This window comes from Anolis sagrei, chromosome X, assembly GCF_037176765.1.
Source record: "Anolis sagrei isolate rAnoSag1 chromosome X, rAnoSag1.mat, whole genome shotgun sequence".
Classification (NCBI taxonomy): domain Eukaryota; kingdom Metazoa; phylum Chordata; class Lepidosauria; order Squamata; family Dactyloidae; genus Anolis; species Anolis sagrei.
This window is the reverse complement of record NC_090034.1, coordinates 95,978,474-95,996,727: the sequence shown is the minus strand read 5'-3', so window position 1 is coordinate 95,996,727 and position 18,254 is coordinate 95,978,474. Positions and strand designations below refer to the sequence as shown.

General features: G+C 42.0%; 1 protein-coding gene across 1 annotated transcript in view; it reads right to left on the bottom strand.

Annotated features, from left to right (window-relative positions):
* The window catches only part of LOC132780151 (zinc finger CCCH domain-containing protein 4), a 29,907-nt gene extending 12,238 nt beyond the window's left edge, over positions 1-17,669 (bottom strand). The window contains exons 1-7 of the mRNA XM_060783708.2: positions 17,215-17,669; positions 4,046-4,262; positions 3,180-3,290; positions 2,452-2,665; positions 1,097-1,236; positions 910-1,006; positions 512-642 (exon numbers count right to left, since the gene is read on the bottom strand). Of these exons, the coding sequence (XP_060639691.2) occupies positions 512-642; positions 910-1,006; positions 1,097-1,236; positions 2,452-2,665; positions 3,180-3,290; positions 4,046-4,262; positions 17,215-17,411 (1,107 nt within the window). The 5' untranslated portion in view covers positions 17,412-17,669. The remainder of the gene's footprint in view (positions 1-511; positions 643-909; positions 1,007-1,096; positions 1,237-2,451; positions 2,666-3,179; positions 3,291-4,045; positions 4,263-17,214) is intronic.
* Between the last annotated feature and the right edge of the window lie 585 nt (positions 17,670-18,254).

Genomic DNA, 18,254 nt, shown 5'->3' with positions numbered 1-18,254 from the left:
CCTCATCTAAGACAGCCAAGAGATCCACTGAAGGGCCTCCAAAGCAGTCAGGCATATTCACATGGGACAAATTGGTTATTTATTATTTCACTACTTAGCAATGTCAGTTAAAGCCAGCACATTTGAACTGAATCCAGAAATGGTTTGGGAGCCCATACAATTATTTTACGACTGGTGAGATGTGATCCCTCTGACTGGTTAGTGACAAGCTTCTGTATACTGTGCTGAGTGAAGTCTCTGAATTGTCATTATATTGGCTCCAGTAAATGTATAATATGTTACCAAAAGTCTTAATAATTATGACCACCCTCCTTCCAGGAAAGGTTGCAGCTGACATATTGGCACAAACAACAGTGAAAGACACGAGCAACAAGCAAAAGACACTTAATTCCACTTAAATTTTCAAAGATACAGTCAGCACTTTAGAATGCAAATGTGATTCTTCGAGGATAATGTGCTGAGAAAGGCATGCAAGACAAAAGGAGACTTGTTAAGGGGATCTGTCACTCACCCCCATATCTTCATCGTAGTAGTCATCATCATCATTCATTCCTTTGCCCATGCCTCTGCCACGGTGGCCTCTTCCACGGCCCATTCCTTTGCCTCCTCGCCCTCTTGAACGACCTCGGCCACGACCCATGCCTAAAAGTACATTTTTGTCAGAAAGATTTAATGGCATCAAACCTTTTTCAATTGACACAGATTACTAAATTCCTGGGTCCAACAAAGGCTGAGCATATAGACCCAGAAGCAGACCATGTTCCTGAGGTATTTATTTATTTACAGTATTTGTATATTGCTTTTCTCACCCCTAGGGGGACTCAAAGGTACTCCTCAACCCTTCCTTTGGCTTGCCTGTCAGTGGCTCTTCTGGATGATAAGACTCTTGTAGACCTCAAACCCACATACCTCTACCTCGGCCTTCCTTGCTTCTGCGATACTGGTTCAGTTCTTTGGAATAGTCATCATATTCTTCCTCACCCATGGGCTCTTCTCCTTCACAGTACTGTTAGCCAAAAAAAGAGGAAAGGGCTCAGCACTGGGAAATCATAATTGGGAGCTGGCCAGCTTCAAGGCTCGTGTTCTTCAAACCCACCTCCATTTCCTCATCAAACATTTCCTCGTCATCGTCATCAGGGTGATCTCTCCCCCTGCCACGGCTGCCCCTCCCCATGCCTCGGCCTCTCATTCCTCCTCTTCCACGTCCGCGGTAACCTCGGCCTCGGCCACGACTACCTATTAGAGCAAACAAAACTGATCAGAACCAGTGCACAACTAAATATTGTGGACAGTATTCTGATAAGCTTCACTGTTATGCAAGAAAAAGCACAAAAGCCTTCTGCATCTTTTTTTCTGTCTACTGAAGAGTGTAAACGTGTAATGTAAAAGCTCAATATTCCAAAAATATATTTGGATTCCATGAACTAACACCACGGAAAATAAAAAAAACTGCAATGGAGAGACTACTGGCACTATAAAAGGTAAAGGTTTTCCCTTGACATTAAGTCTAGTCGTGTCGGACTCTGAGGGGTGGTGCTCATATCCATTTCTAAGCCAAAGAGCCGGCATTGTCTGTAGATACCTTCAAGGTCATGTTGCTGGCATGACTGCATGGAGTGCTGTTACCTTCCCGCTGGAGTGGTACCTATCGATCTATTCATATTTGCATGTTTTTTAACTGCTAGGTTGGCAGAAACTGGGGTTAGGAGCGGGAGCTCACCCCCTTCCAGATTTGAACCGCCAACCTTTTGGTCAGCAAGTTCAGCAGCTCAGCAGTTTAACCCGCTGCACCATCGGGCGCTCAATGGTACCATGAAATCGTTTTACTTACGATATGTTTTTGAGGATTTTAGTTCAGGCAGCTTATGGCATACTTTTGCACTATAAATAGCCACAAAATTGGTCTCTGCAATTATTTGCTACAAAAGACCTAATAAAGCTATCCTACTCCAACAAAGTTACCCAAGAGAGTAAGTATGCAACCTTATGACTAAGCTCTCAAAGTAAAAGAAAAGAAAAAAAGAACACAACGTTGGCCAATTAAAAATGCTGGATGAGCCCCAGTACTAACATCAACTGGAATATAGATGGGCCAACTCAAGAATCTACATAATGTTCCTGAAGACCTAGATGAAAACCAACAGACAGAGACCTCACAACTCCTCACTGATGATGAAAGGAAGCAGGAAAGCAAATTTGCTTCCATTTCCAGACCTTTTGCTTCTAATAAAAATCCACAGCCAATGCCATCTAATAACCCCAGTCAAATTCTTTAGAATTTCCAATATCTGCTGACTTCAGGGCACACTAGATGTTTGGGGAGACGAGCTTAACAATATCAAGAGTATAATTTCTTCCCCCACAAAATACATTCAGCCTCTATGCTAAATAACCATCAAGCAACCTCCCAGATGCCCTATGAACCTGGATCAAGGGTAAAGAGAAATATACCTCGACTTCTATGTGACCCTTCCTTCGCCCTTCGGTATTGGTTCAGTTCCTTTGCAAAATCATCATACTCTTCTTTTCCCAGGTCATCATCATCACCCTCATAGTCACAATACCCTTCGTTATCATAATCGTCATACATGGGGTAATTCTTGCTCTCCATTTTAGAATACCCCTTTTTGGGGCCACCGTGAGACGATGAGTATGGCTGGTGGGGCTGTAGGCAAACAAACATATGGTTTAAAATGAATGCATGAATGATTTTGGATGCATGAAGAGAAATGAGTCTCTAGGGTGCAAATGGTCCCCCCTCCACATCCTGTTAAACAGGCCTGCACCACCGCAACCCTCCAGCTGTTTTTGACTTCAGCTCCCAGAATTCCTGAACACTGAACATGCTGGTTAGGCCTTTTGAGAGTTGAAGCCCCCAAAACAGGTTGTGCAGGCCTGCTGTAAGATAATATCCACCCCATAACCATTCTTACAATAGAATCAAAATCGGGCACAGTCCATTGACACCTAATTAGCTTTGAAGCATAAACCCAAGTAATACAGCCTCTGCTGTCACCCTTTATTCTTTTGCCACTATTCATCAAACAAAACTTCAGTTCTTACTAGACAGGATTTCAGCCTAGCTATGGGAAGGGATACCCTCCAAAAGCAGAATGGTGCCTGATATCAAACTCAATTCCCTTTGAATAGCCAACATACTTGTGAAACCAAATTCTTACCGGGGGGTAGACAGGACTGTATTCTCTATATTTCCTGTGGACTTTTTCACTCGGGCTAAAGTCAGAGTCATCACTATAGTCTGAGAAGTCATCACTGGAGGAAGCATGGCGCTGCAAAAAAAGCAGAAGCTGTTATTGATTATCAAAAGCCCCCACCCCATCATACGACTTTATTTAACCAATTTCTGGCCATTGACTTGAAAAGTGTCTTGGCTCCTATAAATTTGTTTATTTATTTACCACATTTATATCTCACCCTTCTCACCCCAAAGAGAACTCAGGGCCGCTTACATAATTCGCATTATTCCATGCCCGAACAGCAAGAACAATTAAAAGCAATTAAACAACCTAAAACACCATTGTTTGTTGTGTGCTACAGTCACACAAGGTGGAGGATTCCATTAAGTGAACTGGGCAGATTGTTTGTTGGTCTTCTACCATGTGGGCCTGGGAACAATCTGTGTATGTCATTTTTGCAGGGCAGGGTTTTTTTCATTTGAGAGAAGAGGGATGTATGTGTTTGTGTATAAGAGAGATGAAGAGGAAAAGGAGCAGTGAGCATGCTGGGTCTGTAATTGCTACTAAATGGAGAGGCATGGGAGTTCTGGCGGTTGCTTGTAAGTGTTTGTTGCTTTCTGGCACCCCATTGTTCCTTTCTGGGAGCCTGCCAGGATGGAGTTGACCTGAATCTCTCTTCCCTCCAAGCTCAGAACTGAAGACTGCACTTTAAGAGGCTTAAGGCAGGAAGACAACCTGTGCTGGGCACTTCCTGTGTTTTGCCAAACCTTTGCCCCAGAACTGAGCAAGCACGAAAGGGAGGCTGAAAAGGCAGCTAGCAGAACCTGATATTCTTCAGCCTCAGTCACCTTGTGCTTGGATTTCCGTTTCTTTTTTGATCTTCGCTTCTCTTTCTCCCGCTCTTTCCGTCGTTTCCTTTTTCTCCGGTGACTCTTCTCTTCATCTGAGTCACTGTGATGCTTCTCTGTTTTTTCCTTCCGATTCTTTTCATGTGACTCTGAAGCCTCGTTCGGCTCCTCACCTCCATCATCTTCCAGTTCCCCTTCTTCCAGCTCCCCATCCTCCCTGAAAAGATACCAAACCATGATCACTTGGTTGTAGAGAGCAAAAGAGACCTGTCAGCTCAGATAAATTTTAAAGTGAAAAACTATAGCAAATATTAATTAGGCTACCCAATGTCACAGACTGAGCAGTTCACCAGAAAACCCTCAGAGCAGACCTACTCCCCAAAACAGCTTTCTCACACTTGAGCCTGGTGGTCATACAATAACAGAAATATAGTTCTAGACTGGGAGTTAGTAATGTTTTATTATGGCTAGGACTGATGGGTGCTGTAGTTCAACAACATCAGATGGGTTGCTCTAGCTCCAAGAATCTGAAAGGGGACACAAACATGCATGTAATATCCCAAAAATCCAACCACTGCAATTAAAAATACTCTCTCTGCTTGGCTAGTGCAACTGACAAAATACATCAGGACTTGTGGACTTCCAATTCTATACCCAAATCTTCTAGAGGAATTAGATCAAAAAATGGTGGCACAACGAATACAGGATATAGAAGTTCAGAAAGACATTGCCACCCGTAGTAAAGCCAGCTCACTGAAATGGTTAAGTCGCTTTAAACATACTTTTCAAACAGCTGAATACTAAACATCTAAGGAGGGTATTCACTAGAACCCGATTTGAACAGACAGATACAATGGTTAAACACGGAAGGTTTAACCAAGTTCCATATAATGAGCGTTTCTGTATCTGTGGGGCGACAGAGGTAGAGGATATTACCCATGTAATGTTTAATTGTATTTTGTACAACAAAGAGAGAAATCAATACCTCGGACCATTCATCACACAGAAGACTCACTGGGAACCCCATATCAAAACTACATTCTTCATGGCTGGCCAGAATGCTAAGATAACACACCAAACAGCCCTTTTCCTTCATAAAGCAACACAGCTGAGAACTGCATATCTAGAGGCGACTGGGGTAAACTGTAGGGGTGACGCAGATATCTGAAGTGGCTTGGGATTGTGTAATAGCTGGTCTATTTTTACCTTCATTTTAAACTTCGTTTTTAATTTTTGTGGTATGAAATTTTATCTTGACATTTTAATGATAATATTTATAGTTATCTTTTAACCTAATGTGTGTTGGTTCGCTGTTGTGGGGGTCTTGGGATGGTGATTGTTGTCTGTTTGTGCATGTGTCTGTTTTTGTTTTTAATGTTGATGTGGTCAATAGACTATTCAATAAACTTTGCTTGCTTGCAATACTCTCTCTGCAAGATGAAATAAAAGCAGGAAGCTACCTTGGCCATTTGTTATTCAAACAGAAACTGGAATTTCCCTTTGTCATGAACCTGCTGTTATCACTGAAAAGGCAATTTTAAAGGGGACCTTCCAAGAGCACACAGAAAAGTAGCACCAAGAAGGAACCTTTCCTTTACTCTCAAGATAAAAAAATCCATGTTTTTTAAACATGAAAATCCTAAAATTATCCAGCACTTTGATCTCCAGTCCAAAGCCAGAATGACATTCAATAAAAGCACCACTCTCTCTTACTGAAAATAAATTGCTACCTAGTACAGGAACTAGGAGAATAAAATACTGGAAAACAAATGCAGGTGGCCCTTTAGGTGAGCTATAACTTATATCCAGTTGCGACTAAGGCATAACAACCACAGCCTCTCTCTCACGGGAGACAAACATCAGTAGATTACTAGATGATTGTATTGTTTTTTGAACATTACATGGGATTGCATTTGCTTGACTCCTTGATTAGGAACATAGGTGTATTCTGTTTCTCACTCTGAGGTGGCAAAATGGATCAGAAAGTACACACTGTCCCTTTTTTATTGCCTGGTGTTCTTATGTAGCCAACAAAAGTGACAAGCACTTAATGGGAAAAGACCAAAAGGTGCCTGATAACATCTGAGCACTGTTTAGCACACTGTTGATCTTCGATTGTAGCAGAAGGACTGTAGACACTAGGCAAGCATGTTGATTTCATCTATCTGAAAGCAAAACTAGTAAGCTGATCTCCTTAAGGTCACTTGTAGTTCTATTAGTTGTCATAATAACAGCCTTTAAATCTATGGTGCACTGAACGTATGGTAAAGAACTAAGAAAAGAAATTCCCTTCATATTGGCTACTAATATATTGGTGGATGCCTACTCACTCCTGCCATACAATATAGCCACATTGCCTTTCTAAGATATTAGTGATAGAAGAATATTCAATAAAAGGGATACAATTGCCTCTTTCTATGTAATCCGACTCAGACATAAACCCCACTGAGCTCAATAGAACTTACTTCTAAGCAATGAACACAAGAGTATTGCTTTGGCTATTCACAGCTGGACAAAAAAAAAAGCCCCTGATGGTTTCAGCCAGGGGCCCTCAAACTTTTTAAACAGAGGGCCAGGTCAGATCCCTCAAACTGTTGGGGGGCCAGATTATAATTTGAAAAAAAACATGAATGAATTCCTGTGCACACTGCACATATCTTATTTGTAGTGCAAAAAACACTTAAAAACAATACAATAATTAAAATTAAGAACAATTTTAACAAATATAAACTTATTCGTATTTCAATGGGAGGTGTGGGCCTGCTTTTGGCTGATGAGATAGGATTGTTGTTGTTGTTGTGCTTTCAAGACATTACAGACTGAGATTGACCTTGAGCGAGGGCTGAGTAAATGACCTTGGAGGGCTCCATCTGGCCCCTGGGCCTTAGTTTGAGGACCCCTGGTTTCAGCTATAGTTTGATTTGTACAAGAACATATAAAGATGATTTGACTTGGAATATATTTTTGTATCATTTTTGAATAGTGGTTATGATTCAAGCTTATACATGAGCTTGGTATAGAGAAAAATCTAGACACATTTAGAGTAGATGAAATTAAACTCATTGAAATCAGTGGGATTTCAGAGTTTATAAGAAAATTAAGTCCCAGATTTTAACAAACTGATTCCAAATCTGAATTTTAACCAATTTCTTCAAAGTTATATTCTGAGCAGGTAATAGTAAATGCATTGTATTTTATACGAGTTTCAAGATAATCTGTGAAGTGATTTTCAGCCAGATTACACAAATCATGTAATTTATGAATGTCGTAAATAAATAAATAAATTTAATCAATGTCATTCAAAAATACTTAACAAGTCCTAATTCAAGACACAAAACTAATAGCTCAGGATTGCTGTACATGTTGCTTTTAACAGAAACAATGTTTATGCCAGAAATGTAGCTCATAACAAAATAAATTGATGAAATAATAAAATTTCAGTCTATTTTGCCACAATTAGTAGACTGTGTATATGTATGTGTCTAGGGGTGGGGTTGTGTTTTCATTATCTCCATGTCAGAAGTTACCAGGAACTTTATATTATTAAAAGATATTGTCAAGTGACTATGAAATGTTCATTTAAGTAAGAACCACCACTATCTTCCTATCCTAGAATTATGCTGTATGCTTATAAATTGAGACCAATGTATCAAGATCTTCATTTTTTCAATCTGGCTTCCAGTGTTTAAAATGGGCATTTGAGAAAGGCATCTAGTTTCATACAATACAGAGTGGCTGGAGGAACACAGACACTCACACCTGCTTGCATCTATTCCAGAATGCTTGCAGAAAGCCACTACTAAGAGTTCTGTATATTTAAAGCCAAGATTTGGCTTCATGGTTATTACTGACAGAACTGTTTCCGGAGTGTGGGCAGCAAGAGAATCAAATGTGGTTTGCATTGTTTCTCTCTATAGAATTTTTTCTGCCTTATAATGAATACCAGATGCTGCACTGAACATTTCGTGTACTAGAAATATTGTGGAGGACATCAGAGGTGTTCTTATTGCTCAGTAAATGTTTTTTCAACACAACTTTCTTCATAAAGCCTATCAAAACACTTCTAAAAGCCTACATATAATTCCATTTTTTCTACCATCTGACTATAGGCACTTGCTTTTCTGTTACTCAAGGGATTATTATTAACTGTAACATGCCTCTACTTTCAAAGGCATTGTGCTATCTTGGACGGGGAATGAACAAAACCTACTAGCAATCTCCAGAACTATTTGCTACACTTCCACAAATGGATAAGTATACAATTGCTGTTCCTAAGAACTAAACAGAATCAAATCTGGCAACACAATGCCAGAAAACAACACAATCAGCTCTACTTGTTCAACTTCTAAAAAACCCAAAACTAAGAGAGCACTAAACACAACAATTTCCAGCAAAAGGGGGATTTGGAGAAATATAAATATGTTTTCAGCAAAGATGAAGTCATGATTTTGAGGGTTCTTATCGCTGTTAGCCAGTCCCATTCACCTAAATATTTCCCTTGGACATGAACACAACATACTTAATTTGGGAATATGAGATGCTTTAAAGGATTGAACTTTGAAAGACCTACAGGCTTATAATACCAATTTATGCTTGCTTAGTCAGAGATAAGTCCTACTGTGTTCATACTGGGGCTTTCTCCCTAGCAAGTGTGTTTAGAATTGCAGCCAGATTATGCTAGCATTCAATGTGGTCCAAACAAAAATATTAAAGTGATCAAAAACTTAGTGGCTCAAAGCTGTGTGAAAAGCAATTCAACAACTCTAATTATTATTACTGAAAGTTACAGGGCTCTGTTGACTTCAGTATAGAGCTTGCCATACATGTTCACTCTGGTTATAGAGCAAAGTAGCGAGGTTGCCATGTGGCTATGGGGGTTTCAAAAGTTAAAGCTGATACTGAGGACAATTGCTCGCCCTGTGGTTGGTCCACCACAGTATCCAACCCGCTTACTACAATTCAGAACCCTGCACGTCACATAATGTATTACATCATAATCGCCTGTATGACCTCACTGATTACACAACTGAAATCTGTTGGAATAGATACATGAGACAGGAATTGTCCAAATAACTCCTGACTGTGAAGAGGACAAAAATGGGTTCTTCCAATTGTCCTGGGAAGCCACAGCAAGAAGCAATACAGGGCAACAACATACAGCTCAGCTACAATGATATAGATTTTGTGCCAGTCATGCCATTGGTAGCAAGAGGTAAAGCCTATAAAGGTCATATGTTTGGGGAAAGGTGAAGAGAATCAATGAAGCTTGGTCAGGACACCACATGGAGATCGGCAGAAAAAGACTGGGAACTGACTCAAGAGACATGGAGTCAACGTGGAAAGATCTTCCAGGCATGGGATAAGGAAGTAAAGAACAGGAGATGAGACCAAGAGGGCTCAAGAGAGTACAAGATAGATACAAAAAGGAAGACATAGTGGCTTAAATGAAATTTTGAATGGGATTGACTACAAGAGAAGTACACCAGCAATCAAAGGAGGCCAAAACTGCAGGATGGAAGCTGATTAAGGAAATGGTATGTGTGTCCTCTTTTACTCATCTGGACTCACAAATCCAGCTTTTACTTGATTACAGAGACTGGTTTACATCTAACTTATAGCTGAGACAATGATTTCTGCCTTCTCACTTGGTGCTCAAATTTGACAGAAACAACAAAAATGCTTCTTCCAAATCTCAATTCAGAAAGCTATGTTGGTGGGAAGGTTTTGTTTTTTTTTGTTTTTGTCGTGTCAGGAGCGACTTGAGAAACTGCAAGTCACTTCTGGTGTGATAGAATTGGCCGTCTGCAAGGACGTTGCCCAGGGGACGCCCAGATGATTTGATGTTTTTATCATCCTTGTGGGAGGCTTCTCTCATGTCCCCACATGAGGAGCTGGAGCTAATAGAGGGAGCTCATCTGCCTCTCCCCGGATTTGAACCTGCGACCTGTCGGTCTTCAGTCCTGCCGGCACAGGGGTTTAACCCACTGCGCCACCGGGGGCTCTGTGGGAAGGTGAAAGCCGGGAAAACACACACATTGCAAACTACTTAGAAGAGGACACAACTGTATTGCAATGTAAAGGGGGAGGTATTTCTCTCTTGCACTGCCTCTGTGCAAATAGATGATTAGATCTATGACAATCAGAACTCAGGGTTAAAGCCGTACATTATAGCATTAAGTGTTTCTGGACCCTAGAAAATCAATGGTTCATGTATGCTTGAGATATGGCCCACAATATTATTGGAATACAAGAAAAGCAATGCTGGATCAGTCAAAACAATGACCTCTCCAGTCCAGGATTCCCTTCCCACGGGGACCAAGCAGCTGTCACAATGGAAAGCCCCTTAGCAGGACGTGAGAAAAACAGCACTCTCCTGCTTACGTACCCCAGCAATGACTAAACCTAGGAACATTAGCTCTGTTATTGGAGAATACACACACACACACACACACACACACACATATATACATACACACACACACATATACATACACACACACATATATATTAATGAACGCTGATCAAGATTCCTTTTAAATTGCTCAAATTGGCAGCCATCACCATTACATGTACACCAAATTTCAGAGTTTAACCTTAAGATGAGCAAAGCAGTAATTGGTTCTATCTGTCCTGAATCCCCTATTATTCAACTTCAGCTGCGCTCCAATATGAAAGGATAAGAAAACCTTCCTTTCACCCTTTTCCAACCTCATGCCTTATTTTACACATCTGTCTCATGCGTTCTTTATCTCTTTTCTAAACCTCATGTGGCCTGTTCCTTGGGCGAAATTTTCTCCAATCTTTTTTGCAACTTTTTAACCCTATAATACCCTTTGGATCAGAAATGGTCACAGTATTTCTGAGCCTAGAGATGTGAAGAACACCTAGATGTTTTCTAGTCCCTAACAAGAAAAGGTGTTTCAACACACCAAAACACTCGGATGGTGGGTGGACAGTCAAGAACTACAAGATACTATGAGATTTTTCACATTTTAGGACTTTCTGTGATCCCCCAACCCCAAATTTGCTTTTGAGGCATTTTTTTTCTAAGCCAAAGTGTGGTTTTGAGGCAAAATCCAATATATATGGTGCATACATATTTCTTTTGCAAAAAAGTTTCAAAATTTGACAGCTGTGCATAAATTCTTATATTTTTTGCCCAGCAAATAGAACTTTTGAAATGATTTTTGCGAAGTCAAAGATGGAAAAAAAAATCCACAAAAATATCCACTTGAATCTTAATCTAATCACATTGTGGGATTTTATAAGGGAAGTACAATACTACGTTATTTATATCCTACTTTTATTCCTTTCTTCATTATGCCAATGTAGTTGTAGGCCAAAACACCTGGGGACCCACAGGTTGAGAACCACTGCTGTAGAGAAATTAGTTGAAGGGATGGGGCCCTACTGCAGTTGTTGGAACACCCAAAGAGCGTTCTCTAATCCAAAAGTAATCTATTGAGCTCTGAATCTGAAAAATAATATTTGACAGAACCAGTTTCTATGGATTGATGAACCAACAAAAGTATAGAGAAGGGTGAAAACTGCTGGGATAACTATTAAAAGATTCTGCCACGAGAATTAATGATGCATGCAGGATTCTTCTCATGAATAGTTTGATCTTTGCCAAAAGTAATCTAACTTTCATGTTACTGATTTTTAGATTCCTCAGACACAGCATCTCAAAAGAGAGCACTCAGCAACAATCCTCTCTCCTAATCACTCAGCTCTGGCTCCTCAACCTCTATATGATTCAAGAACTATTTATCTACGATCTGTCTAAAGTTAAAGAGGTATCTGAGGGATTAGGGCCTACTTTGACACAGAAATTCATATCCCACCCATCTTTGTAATGGCTGTTTAAACAGCCAGTTAATAAACCTATTGCTGTCTGTGTTAATTTGCTTTTTTTTTTTTTTACACTATTCCTCCTAAAGCTGGCTCATGACATTTGTGGAAGATGTCAAGTATACATGTGCAAGACTCAACAGGGGACATCACTCCAGGGGTTGGAGTAGTGGAGCACAACTACAAGTTCAGTAAATACCAGCTAGGCCTTCACCAGCCCCAAGCACTGACTGCAGTGGATGAGTAAAAAAGCTTGCCAAGATAAAATTCTCCCCTTCTTTCTGCAACTCTGTTACAGGCAAAAATGCACGTGTTTTATGGAATTTGCCAGCTATACCGTCATAAGATGCTCAACTGGAATTCCTAACTTAATCACTTTCCATTTAGAAAGGTTATGTAAGAGGCAAGACTGCCGGGTACATAATCAATCCTGATGGTACAAATGACCTTGTACTTTTCAACTAAAATTCATGCTCCCTTGTGAAATACTGAAAATGTCTTTGTACACATCCTGCATTTTTCTCTGCAACCCTTACAAAGCCTTGGTTTCCAAGCCTCCCTTAATGTGTGAAGTGCTTTGAGCACGGTGGGAAAGTTCCACATAGATGCTAATAACAATGAAAGATAAATTTAAGATAATCTACATTCTAAGTTTACGCATGCCTCTGTTCAAAGTTCAAGTCTCCTGCAACTCTTCGTACCATTTTACTGTCATCCCTTTTCTGTTTTACTGAGTCATATCCACTTCTTTACATGGATTCAGCTGCCTATGACATCTTCAGCTAAAGTTGCAAATTTGTAGAGTTTGCTGAAAAACTAGTCATAAGGAAATGTAAAACTGCTATACTTTTAATCTCCGAAAGTGTGGGCTTTCGTGCTACCAACTAATGGCAGAACTCATACCTTTAGACCAGCGGTCCTCAAACTAAGGCCCGAGGGCCGGATACGGCCCTCCAAGGTCATTTACCCGGCCCTCCAAGGTCAACCTACGTCTGAAACTACTTGAAAGCACATAACAACAGCCAAAACCAGGTCCATACATCCCATTGAAAAACGAATGTTTATATTTGTTTAAATTGTTCTTCAATTTAATTATTGTATTGTTTTAAAGTGTTTCTTGCACTACAAATAAGATATGTGCAATGTGCATAGGAATTAATTTGTGCTTTTTCTCAAATTATAACCCGGCCGTCCAACAGTTTGCGGGACTGTGACCTGGCCTTCTGTTTAAAAATTTTGAGGACCCCTTCTTTAGACTATTATGAAATTATTGCTTCAAAGGAAAATGGGTTCAATTGTTTGCCAAGGCTGTATGTCTTAACTTCCAAATGGCTGAATCTACTCTGGATTTCAGAGGTGGAGTAGTGATTAGGAATGGACTCTGGAAAATTCTAGTCAAACCAGTAGCTTTGATACTGATTCACATGTGAAGATATGAGACATCACAAAGTAAGAGGAAGAACACGAAGAAAAAATGGAAGGGTAATAATTTGTGAGTGTGAGTTGCACTTTTAAAATTTAAAACCACATTTCCTGCTCTTTCCTTTTTGTTTCATGAATGTTTCCGACTTTTTCAAACTGGAGGAAAGGCAAATTGAAAAATATACAAGCCAACATGTTATGTAAATGAATTTGTGGCACTCATAAAATGTTTTGCTTTCCACTCAGAATAAATGGAACACTGCACTGTGGGTCAAAGTGTATGGTCTTGTTTAATACATGGGATTTGGAAAACAATGGATTTGGTGAACAGAGCCTAATGTACACCACAGACAATTTTAATTCGGATTCACTTAATTTGTGTGATGAACAAAACACGAACTTTTCACAGATTATGTGGGTTACAACAGGACACTGAAAAGGAATGCCAACACTGTGCTTATACTGTACATGACTACTGATTACCAAAAAACCCTCAACAGAGGGAAAGGGAAAAAGAGTGTGCAATGACTTTGGGAACACTGTGATTGGTTACACTTTAGAGCTGCTGATTGTTTTCTGAAACACCTTTGCTGTTTATCAGGCAGAATGTCCTGCACCAAGTGCAATTTGAGTCCACTTTGCACAGAATGGAATGAAGATGGGAGTTTGCAGGAAAAGCATCTAGATGAAAACTCAAGCTGGAACAACACAGCACTTTGCTTTGGGAGGGCCAGTGGAGTGGGGAAGGTTTCATTCACCTGCAAACATAACAGGGCTTTGGACTTTTAAAGAAAACAACTGGGGGAAAAATATGGATGAGTGCGTGCTTTTGTGAGTACTTTCCTCAATACCACACATGGAATGTGCACCAATCAGATCAACAGAAAGGGGCAGAGTTCTGCTTCATTGTAATGCTTACTGACTTAACAGCCTTTTTTGTCTGTGGCAGGGAAAAATAAAGGAACAAGGCACACAATGAATTATTCAATAAAAGAGATTACTTACCAACCCAACCCCTGCATCACATGTAAAAGAGGACTCCTTGGAGAGGAAGGAGGGACAGAAGAGGGGGCGGGATGAAGAGACCCCCCCCCCCACCCAATACTGCAGCCATCTCTCTCCTGGTTAGCATCCCAAAGGTCTGTTACTCTGCCAGATATAGCTAATAAATGGTTTCTATCCAGCCTCAAACAAGCTCTTTTATTTAATTAAGTAAACGACATACACATCCTCACCTAGACATCTAATACCTACCTTAGCCTGCTGTTTGTTATTTATTTGCAGCATTTATATGCCGCCCTTCTCACCCCGAAGGGGACTCAGAACTGCTTACAAGATATATATATATATCTCATACAATATATTACATTATTAGCATAGCACAATATCAATATTATCAGGCTGTTGTGATATATTTTATTAGGCTTTTAATGTATTGATGTTGATTTGACCAATTGTGTTACATTTATTTAGTTTATCCTTGGTTAAGTTCTGTTGCTTATAAGTTATATTTAGTTTAATTTACTTCATGTTTCATTATGATTGTTGTTTATTTGTTCCTGGCAATTAATGTTTGCCATTTCTGTTATACTTTGGAAACCACCCTGACTCCCTCCAGGAAGAAAGGGTAGGGTATAAATCAAGTTTTTATTATTAATTAATTAATACTACCAAAGTTTTGGTACAAATGTCCAGAGTGAGAGAACTGAAAGAAAAGTAGCCTCTCCTGGGATTCGGGGAGGCTGGGTAAGGCAGAATTGTAATTGTGATTTGTTACCCTGCTCTTTTTAATAGAATAGCCACTACTAGTAGTAGTGATGGGGTGGGGGGGTGGGGGGAGATGAAGACAAAAATCCTGGTGATGGAGGGAGGGATAGAATAACCTATTTAATGTGTCCGTTAATGTCTTCAACTTGGAGATGGGAGGGCGAATGGCACAAGCCAGAAGTGTACATTATGATTTGTTACTGTAAGTAAAGGTAAAGGTTTCCCTGACATCAAGTCTAGTTGTGCCCGACTCTGGGGGAGGGGGGGGGGGTGCTCGTCTCAATTTCTAAGCCGAAGAGCCGGCGTTGTCCATAGACGCCTCCAAGGTCGTGTGGCCACATGACTGCATGGAGCACCTTACCTTCCCGTAGAAGCGGTACCTATCAATCTACTCACACCTGCATGTTTTCAAACTGCTAGGTTGACAGAAGCTGGACCTAACAGTGGGAGCTCACCCCATTCCCTGGATTTGAACCGCTGGCCTTTTGGTCAGCAAGTTCAGTAGTTCAGCGGTTTAACCCACGGCGCCACCAGACCTTGGCCTACACTACACTTGTCAGTGCTGACAAAATTACAAAAAGCCATATTACTCAGATTTGCACGCATTATTCGCCAATACATCACACAGTCCTCAACACTTGGGAAGTGTCCGACATGTGAGTGACTATAAAAACCAGCATAGTGATCTTGTTTGCTGTGTACTAATCTAGTTATGTATAAAATAATAATTCTGCCAACCTAGCAGTTCGAAAACATGCAAATGTGAGATCAATAGGTACCACTCTAGCGGGAAGGTAACGGCGCTCCATGCAGTCATACTGGCCACATGACCTTGGAGGCGTCTACGGACAACGCTAGCTCTTCAGCTTAGAAATGGAGATGAGCACCACACCCCAGAGTCGGACACGACTGGACTTAATGTCAGGGGGAAACTTTTACCTTAACCTACAAAATAATAATAATAATAATAATAATAATGTGGTATTATTGAATCCTAGAACCACAAAGTCCTAAAACTACAAAAACAGTACAAGGGCCACCCAGTCCCTATTGTACTTATGGTGCAATTTTCAATTTTGAAAACTTACTTTTAAAAAAGTGATTATTAATGATGGGAGGAACAAAATCGTGCCTCCCCAAAAAGAGGGTGGAAAAAGGAGGGAGATGAGATAAGGCAGAATTTGAGATTGGAATTTGCTACTATATAGTGATTTATTTTGCTTAATTGTTTTGATTTGCTTTGTTTACTGTTGTGCTATGTTTTCTTTTGTATTGTGTTTGAGGCTTCGGCCGTGTAAGCCGCATCGAGTCCTTCGGGAGATGCTAGCGGGGTACAAATAAAGTTAATAATAATAATAATAATAATAATATTGTAGCGCAGGCCCAACTTGGGCCCTCCAGGTCTTTTGGACTTAAGCGGCTGAGGGGGGAAAGGAAGGGGCCTGAGACTGTTAAGAATGGTGGGAGTTGCAGTCCAAAAGACCTGGAGGGCCCAAGTTTACCCAAATCTGGCTTAGAGGGGGGAAAGAAAGGGGCCTGAGGCTGTTAGGAAAGGTGGGAATTGGAGTCCAAAACATCTGGAGGGCCCAAGTTTACCTGGCTTAGATGGGGGAAAGGAAGGGGCCTGAGGCTTGTAGGAATGGTGGGAATTGGAGTCCAAAACACCTGGAGGGCCCAAGTTTATCTGGCTTAGATGGGGGAAAGGAAGGGACCTGAGGCTTGTAGGAATGGTGGGAATTGGAGTCCAAAAACACCTGGAGGGCCAAAGTTTACCCAAATCTGGCTTAGAGGGGGGAAAGGAAGGGGCCTGAGGCTTTTAAGAATTATGGGAGTTGCAGTCCAAAGCACCTGGAGGGCCCAAGTTGGCCCAGGCCTGCTTTAGACTCTCCTGCCTTGACTCTGGGCTCTTCTTTGTGTATTTAAGAGTGATATCGGAACACATTACGGAGAATAACCAAGAAGAAGGGCCTGTGGAGATGCTGAGAGAGTACAGCCTGGGCTGGGCCCCCCTCCTCTGCCCCCCGTCCTGTCACCTACCTGCTGCCCCCCTCCGCCTTCCTCCCGCGCCCCCCTCGCCCGAGAAGAGAGAGAGAGAGAGAGAGAAAGAGAGAGATCGGCGGGTACTGGACCTTTCGTCCGGGCCGGGCCCGTGGAGGAGGAGGTGGTGGTGTTGTTGTTGGAGCGGCCGGGCGCCGCCGTGGCCCGGGCTGCTGCCCTGGTGTTGGTGGCTGTGAAGGGCGGCGGCGGCCGGAGAAGGGGACGGGGGGCTAGAGTGCGGGCTGCTGCTGCTGGGCGGGGGGGGCACGCTCGGGCTTTCCACCGCCATGGACGGGGCCTGGGCCTGGGCCTGCGTGGGGAGGAAGGAGCACGGTGCGAAAGGGGAGAGAAGGAGGGCGACCGGGAGGGAGCGAGCGTCGCTTGGTGGTGGTGGTGCTTGCGGCGAGGAGGAGGAGGAGAGAGACGGACGGGGCACAGTCACTGTTGTACAGGGCGGGCCTCGCGGCTGCTTTGCTGCACCACACAAAATGGCGCCCGCCCGCCCGCTCGCCTCGGCCTCAACCTGAGGGCTGGCAGCGCGCGAGAACGTGCGCGTGCGCGACACTGCCTGTGCGTGCGCGCGCGCGCGTTGCCCCCTTCCCTCCTTTCCTTTTTTTCCTCCTTCCTGCGTTCAGCCAGCGAGAGGCGCACGCGGACGGACACACCCGGCCTCATTAAGCGGAATTCTCCGAGCGCTGCCGGAAATTGCCGAGCGGGGCTCGAGTTTCTTTCGCTCTCCCTCTCTTTCTGTGTGCCTCTACAATGACGTCACTGCGCACGCGCACGGCCCTCTCCCCCCCTCCCTCCCTCCTTCCTTTCCTTTCCTTCCTTCGTTTAAATCTGTTTGTTTGTTTTGTTAAAAACTAGCTGTCCCCTGCCACGCGTTGCTGTGGCCCAGTCTGTTGATCTAGAACAGGGGGCCCTCAAACTTTTTAAACAGAGGGCCAGGTCACAGTCCCTCAAACTGTTGGAGGGCCGGATTATAATTTGAAAAAAAAAAGCATGAATGAATTCCTATGCACACTGCACATATCTTATTTGTAGTGCAAAAGACACTTAAAAACAATTGTTGTTGTTGTTGTTGTTGTTCATTCGTTCAGTCGTCTCTGACTCTTCGTGACCTCATCGACCA